This window comes from Ammospiza caudacuta, chromosome Z (genome assembly GCF_027887145.1).
Source record: "Ammospiza caudacuta isolate bAmmCau1 chromosome Z, bAmmCau1.pri, whole genome shotgun sequence".
Lineage (NCBI taxonomy): Eukaryota > Metazoa > Chordata > Aves > Passeriformes > Passerellidae > Ammospiza > Ammospiza caudacuta.
Genome location: NC_080632.1, coordinates 25,575,538 through 25,587,128, shown reverse-complemented (window position 1 = coordinate 25,587,128; position 11,591 = coordinate 25,575,538). Strand labels below are relative to the sequence as shown.

Below are 11,591 nucleotides of genomic sequence, written 5' to 3'. Positions count from 1 at the left end.
TTAAGTAAGTAAAATACTAAGTGTGATTACAGAAATTAGAATGCAAATGGCTAGTATCATGAGCAGAACGATACGGCAATATTTTGAATGTTTTTTTTCTCGCTCCTTCTTTTTTAACAAGGTATCATACCCAGGAGTATAAATATCCCCCATCCAGAACTGTAGATCATTAGGATTTTCCTAGAAGAAAGATCAGAAGATGAAATCATTTCTCTCTTTTACACACAAAGTCATTAGAACATACCCAGAAGTATTTTGGCTATCATCAGACACTGATTAATGAATTTAAGATATCACAACACATATGCAAGACACTTTCACTTGAATGTAGGTTGTGCTACTTTCCAGATGCTGCAAATGTTGCACTGGGGAAAATTAAAACCACACTTTTCATCCAGGAACCAAAAGTAGGACACCAGCCATTGAAATGCATTTAAAAACCCAGAACAAACCATGTTGTCTTCTCAAGAAAAGATGCCATGCTGTGAAACACAGTTCTGACTTTTCAAAAAAATGGAACAGCAAAAAAAAACCCAAACCAAACCAAAAACTAAAGTAATCCTAGAAGTGATTTATGCCAACCCACGGGGAGGCAGGAGCCTGTACGGTGTGGATGAGGCTGAAAAAAAGATGTAATTTGATAACAGAATTTTGCTACAAACAGTTATAAAGTGACTATATAGTATTTAGGTGCCACATTTGTAGCTCTTCCCTATGTAAACAGGGGAGCTGAGTTACACAGCGTTGTGGTTTAAGTTTCTCTCATCAGATGTCATGTACTGTAAAATTTAAATTCCTGGAATCTCGCCAGATGTGTGGACTTCTTTCCTGATCCCACTCCTGTTAGTGTCATGTCTGTTCCAGAAAATACCTCCACATTTACTTCTGTAATACCACCTAAAGATCAAGAGGGCTGCACAGTGGTTTATGCACGCACCACACAACTCGCACCAATTCACTTGCTCAAACTCAGCACAGCAGGCAATTACCTTTATGTGGCTGGCCAAGTTAGAGTGCAGTGACTGTCTGTCATAGTCTTGCACAGTCCAGGAAGGGGTCTTTTTCTTCTCCTCCCAGTCATCATCAACATGAATGTCACTGTACAGTGGGTTGCTCTTGATTGTGGATTTCAGGGTGATGGGAGTAATGTGTTTCCCCAGTGATTTGTCTATTATTTCTTGACTGACCCTGTTCAAGTCTAAGCCTGGCAGCTCGGTGACAGTTTTCTTTTCTCTCTGTAAGACATAAGTTAGATCAGAACCTGGCTTTCATTTGCATTACCTACAATACAGGCCCCCTTCCAGAATTATCACTTGTAATATAACAGAATCATTTTAAAACTGAGCATGCAACAATTTTTCTCCTTCTGGCAAACTTCTACAACAAGGGAGCCTGACTGCTCACTCTGGACAGATTTCTTCCTTCTGGGGAAAGCAGGTGGGTACAATCTGTACATTAAGTTCTTTTGCAAATGTGAACTGATGTTACAATGCCTGCTGTAAGAAGACCTCTGCTTTAGTGAAACAGTGCTATGGAGAGCTGCAGTAGGACATTATAGTTCTGGTGGAAGCCATGGATGTATGATGCAGGAGCAAAGATGTAAGGACAAAGCAGAATGATCACAGGGCAATGGTGTGTAAGTGAAAATCTCAACTGGAAATGCATCTCTGATAGCAGGGGTGAGACACACTTACACAGTTCTGTTCACACTCTTGAATGTCAGATCAAGAGTGTGAGGATGTTGAAGAGGGTCTTCGTTCAACTGAGGTAATTAAATTTCTGAGCATTCTCCCAATAACAAAAGCTGTTAAATAAGACCTTTTACAACATGTGAGTGTCAAGAGAGGAAGAAGAATAACAGCCCCGGTGGGATAATATTTTTTGAGAAATCACAAGCCTCTTAAAACAGCACTAAGGACCTCTTTAGGGTTCAGTAAAATAGTAGTTATGATACTTTTCAATCTGTAATTGCCTGGAGGAATGCAATCAGACTCTCTATTCCAAGCTATTCAAGATTTGTCCCAACCTTCTGTCCCGAAGACTTTCAATTGACCTGGTACTGATCTGTGGTACCACAGTGTGTCAGCTACCTAAGAGACCTGCTTTTTCCAAAGCCTTTGTCTTACACTAACACCTCTCCCATTTCTTAGGATTTTAGAACCAACACAGAGCATATTCATCCCTCCTCACCAGTACTTTTATCCTTAGGAACTTTATGTTGAGTCAAGGGGATCCTTGGCCTGACCCAGTGGTCCTGTGTCAGGTATGCTGGGAGGGGGCAATCCCCACCTCTCTCCTGCTCTCAGAAATCACAAAGCACCTGCTGCAAAATGCCCTTAAGGTAAAGTGCACATAGTAAACAGCCAATGAAGAAGACAGGTCCTGAGAAACTTACTTCCATCTAAGGATGACTTTCCCTGAATTTTTCACTTTTACTGAGATCTCCAAACATTAAGGCACCCCAGGATGGATGGACTTCAACTGCGAAAGTGCTGGGGGCATGTTCTGCTTCTCCTTCCACCTTTCTGGTGGGAGCTCGGGGCATCTGATCTCCTGCACACTGGCTTTGGGAACTGCTTGGGCACCTCATCAAGTCAGTGAAGGTCCCTAAGTTGATAGCAAACTGTTGGCTTCTTCTGCTTGAGTAATTTTCTGCCCACTTTGTGGGCTGGTGGATCCATTTTCAGTGAAAATCAGCTCCTGTGTGCCATCACCTGCTGAATGACTGCAGTGTCATGTGTGCATGTATAGATTCCTATACATTAGTCTGAGGCAGGCAGGTGTGGAAGGAAGCATAAGGATTGATTTCCCTCAGAAAGTGAAGGTGGAGAAGAGAAAACAACCGACTTTGTCTAAGAAACTTTAGGAGGAAGCATCATGCTGGCATTCCTATCACTAAATCCTGCAGAAGTGACTAAGCAGGTTTCCCATCAATAATTGCCATTAGTAGGCGGGTGGATCCTCAGCGACATCCCATCCTTCTGTTAGTTCATAATTTCCACATGCTGTTCCTAAGCCTCCACACATCCCCTGATAATATTACTCTCTGCATTGCAGTTACAGCTGGCAATGAAGCCCTCTGGGCTGTACTGGCCAGATTTCAGCTGAGCTGGTGTTTTGAACTGCCTTTTCTTTCTGACTGCATTTTATTTTATTTACTTTATTTCTTATTTAAGATTTGTCATTGACCCTAATGACTCTTCCCTCAGGCTTGCTAAATAGTTGAACTTGGAGAACATTTTGTTGAAGAACGCGAACTGTCTCACCAGGGGTTGATTGGTCTCCCTAGGCTAAAATGTTGTGAGAAGAATGTGACTTGACAGTAATTTTAAAAGCTATTTTCCATAAAATTCTCCAAAACTTGGAATAGATGGCACTATGCAAAAATTTGTTTATAAAAACAGTGCTTTGTAGCAACATTTTTTCCCCTACTGTCTGAAGTACCTTTCTTTTCATGGGCATGAGGAGAGTGTGGTGGCTTGGAGCAGATATAGAGAGGGAATTGATTGGGAGGGGCAACCAGGTTTTATCATGAAAGCTGGACCAGAATTTGGGGTAAGATATAGTTGGCAGAAATTTTAGAGAACAGACATTGAAGTGACAAGCTAATTGGGAGAATGTACTTGAGTACAGCAGATGCTTGATTGTAAAATTTCTGTGGTAGATATGTCCTACAGACTAGTTAGGGAAAAGTAAGGACAGAATCACACACAAACCCCAAAACTTTTAAGACTAAGATATCATACAAAGAAATATGAAAAATATTGCATTAAACATATGCATTTCTAGAAGGAGAGAAACATAAGATTAGATAAATATGCTTGCTAGTATTAATTGTTGCAAAAGCTACCTTTTTACATTTTCTTTTAAGATTCAAAACACTTCCCAACCTTTGTCACAGACTCTGACTCATGCAGCAAATGTTCAAAGAAAGAGAAAAGTACAGTAAATTTAGGTATCAATATCCATTACAGAATTCATGCTATATACACTGAATATAGGAAGACAGTGTGAATGAGGTTGGACAGAACAAATCAAAGGAAATTTATATTACTACTTACTAAATTGAAGGAATGGATAGTGAATACTCAAATAAGCAGTAGTTATGGAGAACACTGAAAATTGTAGATGAAATACGTTTGTGAAATACTTATTTAACAAGATGAAAAGTGCTCAACTCTGCAAACACATAACTGTGTTTGATCTACGTATAGCTCATGAGCAAGAACACTGTTATAACTGGTTAATAACTCGTTTTCCACTAAGAAGACTATGTTCCTCTTTGACAGACCCAGAGAGCTGTCACATGCAAGTACTAGTACTCTGTGAAAAGCCCAGAGATCTATAGAGGGTCGATGTTAGTTCCATTACTGTAGTCAACATGTGCCTACTCCATGTTTTTTTCTTGCTGATTATTTTATAATTCAAGTTATGCATACCTTACAATACACATAACTGAAATTATAATTTAGCCTTTATTACTAGGAAATATTTTTATTTCATTTTTATCTTGACTTTATCCTTCTGTTCCCACTTCTATTGTTATTAATAGCACTGAACAACCCAAGCACCAAACCATTATTTTCTCAGCCTGTGATATGACGTATCACCCACAAAACCCAGGACATCAACAGTTAAGGCTAGACCTTGGTTTAAAGCCCATCCACCTGAAAGAAGACAACAAAGAGACAGATAAAAATCAAGGAAATATACTTCCTGGAAGTCAAGCCTTTCTTTCCCTCCAGACAGGACCAGTTTCTCTGTTCCCATGGCCAGCCCCAGTTTCCACTTGATGTGGAAGTGCTCAGGGGAAGTGAGAAATGCTGTTGATGGGCTGCTACAACTAGAAGTTTTAACCAAGGCAGTCCTACAGAAACTTACAGCCACCAAATAGCACAGGATTGGTTTCATAACAGCCTTCTCAATCCTAATGACAAGGACTAGAAGAGTGGTCATTATATTTGAGAGTAGTTTGTTTAATAATATAATCCCCTGTAATGCAAAAACTTTGTAAGAGATTGTGGAGGACCCTCCCTGCACTCATAAGGACGTTTTTCTGATGTAGAGAAATATTTTGAAGGCAAACAACTTCTAGAGTGTAGCTAAGAATCCCTCTGGTAGGTGTATCAACTGTACAGGTATTGCTAGACATTTGGAAAATTAAAAGCTCTTTCTTTATGAAGAATATTAGCCCTTGAGAGCTTTGTTCAACAAATCACATCTCATAGGAAATGCAATGGAAAAGCAGTTGGGAAGGTAAGGATTAACTAAAGGGGCATAAGGAGATAAGAAAAACAGTAGGGCAGACAGTCACATCAAGGGCTCCTAAGAAGCCTGAGCAGGTTCAGACGAGGCTGCAATGATCAGAGGGTTGGAACACCTCTCCTATTTGTGCGAGCTGGGGTTGTTCTGCCTGGGCAAGAGAAGGCTACAGAGAGACCATGTAGCACCCTTCTACACCCATCATACAGATGTCTGACAAGAAAGCTGGAGAGAGAATTTTTACAGAAATAGGACAAGGGAAATGGCTTTCAACTGGAAGAGGACCGGTTTAGATTAGCTATAAGGATGACACATTCTTTGTGAGGATGGTGAGACACGAACAGGTTGCGCAGAGAAGTTGTGAATGCCCCATCCCTGACCATGTTAAAGCCAGCCTGAGTGGGGCTTTGGAGACACCTGCTCAAGGGGAAGACATCTCTCCATATGGCTGTGGAGTTGGCGCCAGATGACCTGTGAGGTCCCTTCCAACTCAAACCTTTCTATGATTCTAGATATGAAACTTTTCTCAAGGAAGGAAATAAAGGGGATCTGGATTCCTTGTCAGAGACATTAAGGCAGCCTCAGATACTGCAAAACTGAAAAGCCACCAGACATGGGCAGGAAAGAGAGCAGTAGATGGTTACAAACACTTCAGCCAAAGTGACAGGAATACTTAGACAAAAGTGAATATTCATACGGACTATTTAAATTGTGCATTATTGAGACTACTACTTCTAAAGAATTTTTTAGTTTAAAAAGATGTTTTATCTGTCATTGGCAATGCAGCTCTGCAGGGCTGTGAGAGCATTATATAAAAACTTTTGTATAGACCAAAGCTCCTGCAAACCTTGCAGCTGGCTCTTATTGTGGCCAGTTGCAGATGTCTAGGGAAGAATAAGAGAGAGAGTGGAAATATGTAATGCATGTATGAGCCAGGAGACAAAGAAGTGATTCTAGCCCGGCACCTAACTTACAGATTTTTAAAAACTCTCTTGTCCTCATATACTGAGAAACAAGCAAGGACAGGACACAGGCATTAACTCATATGTAAGGCCAAAAACCATCATGCCAAGAAGTAGCATGCTGCTAAGACTGAATGCTCTCTGTTGTCTTCCAAAAATAGGGGGGAGAAAGGGGAAATATCAACAAGAAAGAGAAGTCAGAGAATTGCAGAAAACTACCACGTTGACTACAGGGAAGACATGCATGAGAAACAGATATGGAGGATTAATCATCTGGTGTGTGCTGGGCATTAAAACATATTGTGGGGCAGAGAGTCCAGCAGGACTGGAAATTGTCAGGGTGAGCAGAATGCGGTCAGCAGTGATACATTTGCTGGAGAAAGTCTGTGCTTTTTATGCTGCTTTTCACAAGGAAGGGCCAAAATTCCAGGACTGTTTTATGGTTTGTTTTAGTCAAAGTAGATGATGAAAGTACATGCTAAATGGAGAAGCTGTTCAGTTTGCCTGATACCAAAGAGGAAAGTGAGGAGAAAGACCAGCAGTTTTCTGTCATTACATGAAGCTGCTTTTTATAATGGAAAAAAATTTTAAAACCTAAAGGTGGAGAAAACACATAAGCACTTCAGTGCTTTTGAATTTAAGTGATGTCATAATAAACGTTTGGAAGAGACCACAAACATACCACCATGCAGTCACCTTGCATAGGGAGACCTGAGTAGCATTAGTTTCTTTAGAGAATATTAACTTCTAAAGAGGGAAATTTAGGCTACTCTCAAGGTTTAATGACTTTAGGAATCTTTAGATCATGCACATATTCTGAAATTAATTCTCTCTCTCCTCCTCCCAACCCCCCTTTTTCCATTTCTGAATTAACTAACCCTTAACCCTATTGTCTTTCTCATCTTAAAGTGAAATATGTTATTCCTGCACCATTAGTTCTCCACTGTGCCATAGTGTTTCTTCTAATGTCTGGAACTCATCACTACTTTTTCCTTTATTTGATTGTCAGCAAAAGGAGAAAAAGAAGGCGAGCTCGTAAGGGAGAGAGAATGGCACAATGAATTTTATCGGAACAGTTTGAATTCTCTAATGATTACACTAAAAAGTTTAGATTGTATCCTAGGTTTAACACTTATAAAATAATACCACTTTGCAAACTCCATTTTTGGAGTCATGGTGAGTACAGACATTTCCTTTGTAACAGCCATCCCGGGCTGGGACACAGAGTTCCAGGAAAACCTTCTCGCTGGTGGCAAAAAAGCAGAGCGCAAGTCAAAAAGCACGGGGCTCCCGTCCCGACACATTTTTAATCCTCCCGCAGCTCTGCAGCCCTGGCTCGGTGACAGCGCGTCCTGATTGACAACAATGGGGAGAAGGATCCCTGCTGCTGCGGAGGCTCTGTGTGTGGCTGCCTCCCTCCTGCACAAAAGGGGGGCTTGGGCGGGGGGAGGGGGTGAGGCCGGCATTGCACCATCCCCTATAGTTCGGCATCCCTCCGGCTCCGTCCCTCGGTTCGGGCTGTTTGCGTGGGACACTACGGGCGGCCGCGTGTTCCCCGCCCCAGCTCTGCGTGGGGAGCCGCCAGCAGAGATTATACAACACGAACACAGCGGCTGGAGGCGGCGGAGTAGGCGCAGGGAAGGGTGTCTGGGGCAGGGGAGAAGCTAGGGGGAGTAAGGGAGGAGCATGGAAGTGGATAGAATGGGAGGAGGATGGAAGCAGGTATCACGGGGGGAGGACTTTCGCAGTTGGGAGAAGACTGGAATGGACTCTGAGAGGGAGCAAAGGGGGTTTAGAGAGCTGATGGGGAGAAATGTCTGAAAAGGCAGAAGCGCAACAAGAAGTAGCTGTGGGAGACTTTCAGCATCACTGTCCTCCCTTCCCCCAGGTTCAAGCTTTTTTGGCTCTTCGTCCTCATTTCCCTGGGGAATCAGATCCTCACACTAAGGATCCTGAGAATGTAGACCCTTCTCCATCACTCCCCTCACCCCCAACCACTTATGTATGTCTCCATCCCTTGACAAGAACCAGACCTTGGAGCTTTGGCTCATGCTAGGGGTGGGGAAAGGCGAGGGGCTCCCTGGGCAGCAGGGAAGGAGCGCTGTGGAGTAGCAAGTGGGGCCCAGAGGGGTGTGAGCTGATGCAGCTGTACTGCTGCTGATCCAGACATGAACTTCTCCTCCGCCAGCTCCAGGGCCTCTGCTAGGCAGTGCACATTTACATTTTTACCAAGAAACTGCTGCTACCACTATATAATAACCTGGATTAATGCAGTCAGCATGTTTCCCACTTTCAACAGTTGTCTTTCAGTATACTGGGAAGGCAAAGTTCAATGAGGGGAAAAAAAATAAGGAAAATAAAAAGGAAGTTATTGTGAGCTATGTAGATATATACATTTGTAGCAAGTATCTCTAATGTCCCTGTAATGTGCCTTTTCATCAAGTTTAAGGGATATAACTTCACTTTCAGTTTTAAATCTGGGGCTTTTCTCACTTCGGAGAGCACATTTCATGCACAACTTTAGTACAATTAAGTGGTATTTGACTTCAGTAGACTTTCTGGAAAATGCAAAGAAAATTTACAAAGAGCAGTAGAAATCCTCATACACTGAAAAATGTCAGTGGACCCCCGCTGAAGAAAGTTACCCTTCTCATGGAGCCTGATCCTTGCTGATGTCCACGGGAAAATACACAGGAATATTAACCGTGTGGATTAAGAGATGCAGGAAGCTGAACTACAGCTGAACTGTCACCATCATGTAATTTTTCTCCTGATCGTTAAAACAAGGTAGAAAAATCAGGAACATGTCAGCCTCTTTTAGACCTTACCTGTAAATAGATCCTGTTGTGCCACCGCTGCACTCCAGGTAAAGCTGCTTCTGGGAATTTTGCCCAGTTGGCTGGTAAAAAGGCAGAGTTTTTCACTAAAGATTTAACTTCCAGTTGCAGGAATTTATCAGGATGGTTGTTGTTTGGCAAAACGGAGAGGTCCATGTTTCTGTGCTGTAGACTAACAATGAAAACAGCCCCAGCTTCTGCTTCCTGGCTGTGCATGCTCTTTCTATTATTAATGACGTGAAGAAGGATACGACAGTTTCCTGAAACTGTATCTGACCCCTGCTTGGTATCAGGCTCACTTATATCATCTACCAATGATAAAAGATTGTTTAGAAGTGGCAGAGAAGACAGGACAAGTTTGTCTAAGTGTCTGGCTTAAGTTTTTGGGTTCAAGGTCTATTTTGATAGATACATATGTGCTCATTAAAACTAACTGAGTACCAGTGAGTAGATGCATAAGACACTTAAAAGCATACCAGCACTTCCTCAAGTTATCTGCCAAAAATGTCAAGCCTACAATACTTCAAAGTAACATTTTTTCCCCTGAGAAAATTAGAAGCAGCTTCCCGTCAAAGCAAGTCTTCCTTTTCTGCAGCAGTACCAAGAGGCTCCATTGTGGTGTGTGGGTTGGTACCATTTACCACAACAGCTATAACATGCACTTTTTTTAGGGTCAAGGATTTCTTTCACAGTAAATTCTTCTTGACCCTGGGAATATTAGATTGTTTCAAGTAATTGATAACAGAAGTTTTCAGGGAATTGATTCTGCTCCCATTCAAATGCATGGAAAAATTCACTGCAACTGACTTGAGTGGTATGGCCTCAGTCCCATCACTTTTATTATTTTATTCTGAGATTTGATATTTTCATCATCATTTTATGAGTCTTAAGTCCTTTTGACTTTCAGCTAATGAAATTCCCCTTCTCATTATGGTCTCTATGTATGACTAGCAAAAGTAGCCTCCTCATTCTTATTTTTAACCTTTTCTTAAAATATGTATGTTTTTCCAGGATATGTTTCATTTGGATGAAATTGCTACAGAGGATCAGGTCATTGCTTGAAATCCAGGAAAACCTTTTTTGAATCAAATTTGTGCTGAGAACTAGGGCATCACAAAAAATTTACCTCTGTACTTAGACCACAGAATCAAAAAAATCTATTTACCACACAAAAAATAGCTGAAATATAGAAACAAAATAAAAATAGGAAAACATTTTTTAAATACTAAAGTAAAAATTGATAGTTGGATATACATGTAAGTAAAACCTGTTATTTACTTTAAAAGCTCATGATGTTTCCTTGCATGTAATTATTGGAGATTATCTTAAAGCATATCTGTTTAAAGTTATTAATATGGCACCTTTCAAGTAGGTGCTGAAATAAGTATCTGTGAGCAGCCACAAAAGAGATAGTAGTGACTGTGTTTCTGAGTGGATGTGCATGCTTTTGGGGAACCTGGTGCTACCTTTACAACTATGTCTCCCCAGTTTAATGAACCCCTGAAACACTAATACAGGTTTCCAGTGTACCCTAGGTATTACCATGAAGCTGCTGTTTTGGACTTACCATGGCACATAGTTCTCACTTTTTCCCTGTGCAGTAATACCAAACAGAGTAATAATTTGTGTTCTAAAATACATGGGTATATGCAACCATGACTTTTAAAACATAGACTTTCCAGCATCTCTAGAAACACAGGGCTTGTCTGTGCTACTGTTGCGTAAGATGTGTGCGTCTGTGTGAGTTTACATACCAACAGTAATCCATTTGACATAAGAACATAAAGGTATGTTATTAAGTCAGACCTCTCCAATCCCAGGATTTATATTTTTTTTTGAAAAGGACAAGAACAAGATGCTGTTTAGGGAGTCAGTGTACACCCTGCTACTTCCTGCAGTTCATTCTTTTACTCCCTCAGAAGTCACACTTTTTTTTTTTTTTTGTGCTGAAGTACCTATTTTCCAGGCTTTTTATTATCTATTTATAAATTGTCAATAAACCTGCCTGTTTTTCAATTCTTCTGAGAGGACCTCCACCAGAAGCAAGATTCAGAACCTCATGACCATCTGCCTAAACTGCTTACTTTTATGTCTTTTAAATTAATTTCCATATTAGCCATATCAAGGATGCCCTTCTTGTACTAGTGCAGAGTTTTAAGAAGAGCTCCCCAGACAGCTTTTCCATCACCTTCAGGATTGTTTAAACTATAGTTATTTCAGTCTCTTTCTTTTCAATCTGGATTATCAACATTTTAAATCTCATCTTGTAAGCCACCTAGTCTATCTCCTTGCTGATTTATTTTCAGTGTGTTGCATTGTAATTCCACTACATTGTTCATTAGAATACAGCAACCATAAATTAATACAATGCTCATGTTCTGGTTACACCAGTTCCAAAAATGGGAAAAATTATATCTTTCTTTCTGAAAACATCCGTCAGTTACTGGTGCTTTTTTTCCCACTATTCTCATAGCAGTAGTAACTCTCACAGGGCTAGTAACTTCACTTCTGTGACTGCCAGTTGCAAATT

The 11,591-nt window shown here is 40.9% G+C and overlaps 1 protein-coding gene across 1 annotated transcript; it reads right to left on the bottom strand.

Moving 5' to 3' along the window:
- MINAR2 (membrane integral NOTCH2 associated receptor 2) lies at positions 1 to 9,227 on the bottom strand. The gene is made up of 3 exons (XM_058824313.1): positions 9,053 to 9,227; positions 990 to 1,235; positions 1 to 180 (listed from the first exon to the last, which is right to left on the bottom strand). The coding sequence occupies exons 1-3, from the start codon at positions 9,215 to 9,217 to the stop codon at positions 1 to 3; spliced, it is 591 nt and encodes a 196-aa protein (XP_058680296.1). The 5' UTR covers positions 9,218 to 9,227.
- Positions 9,228 to 11,591: the final 2,364 nt, after the last annotated feature.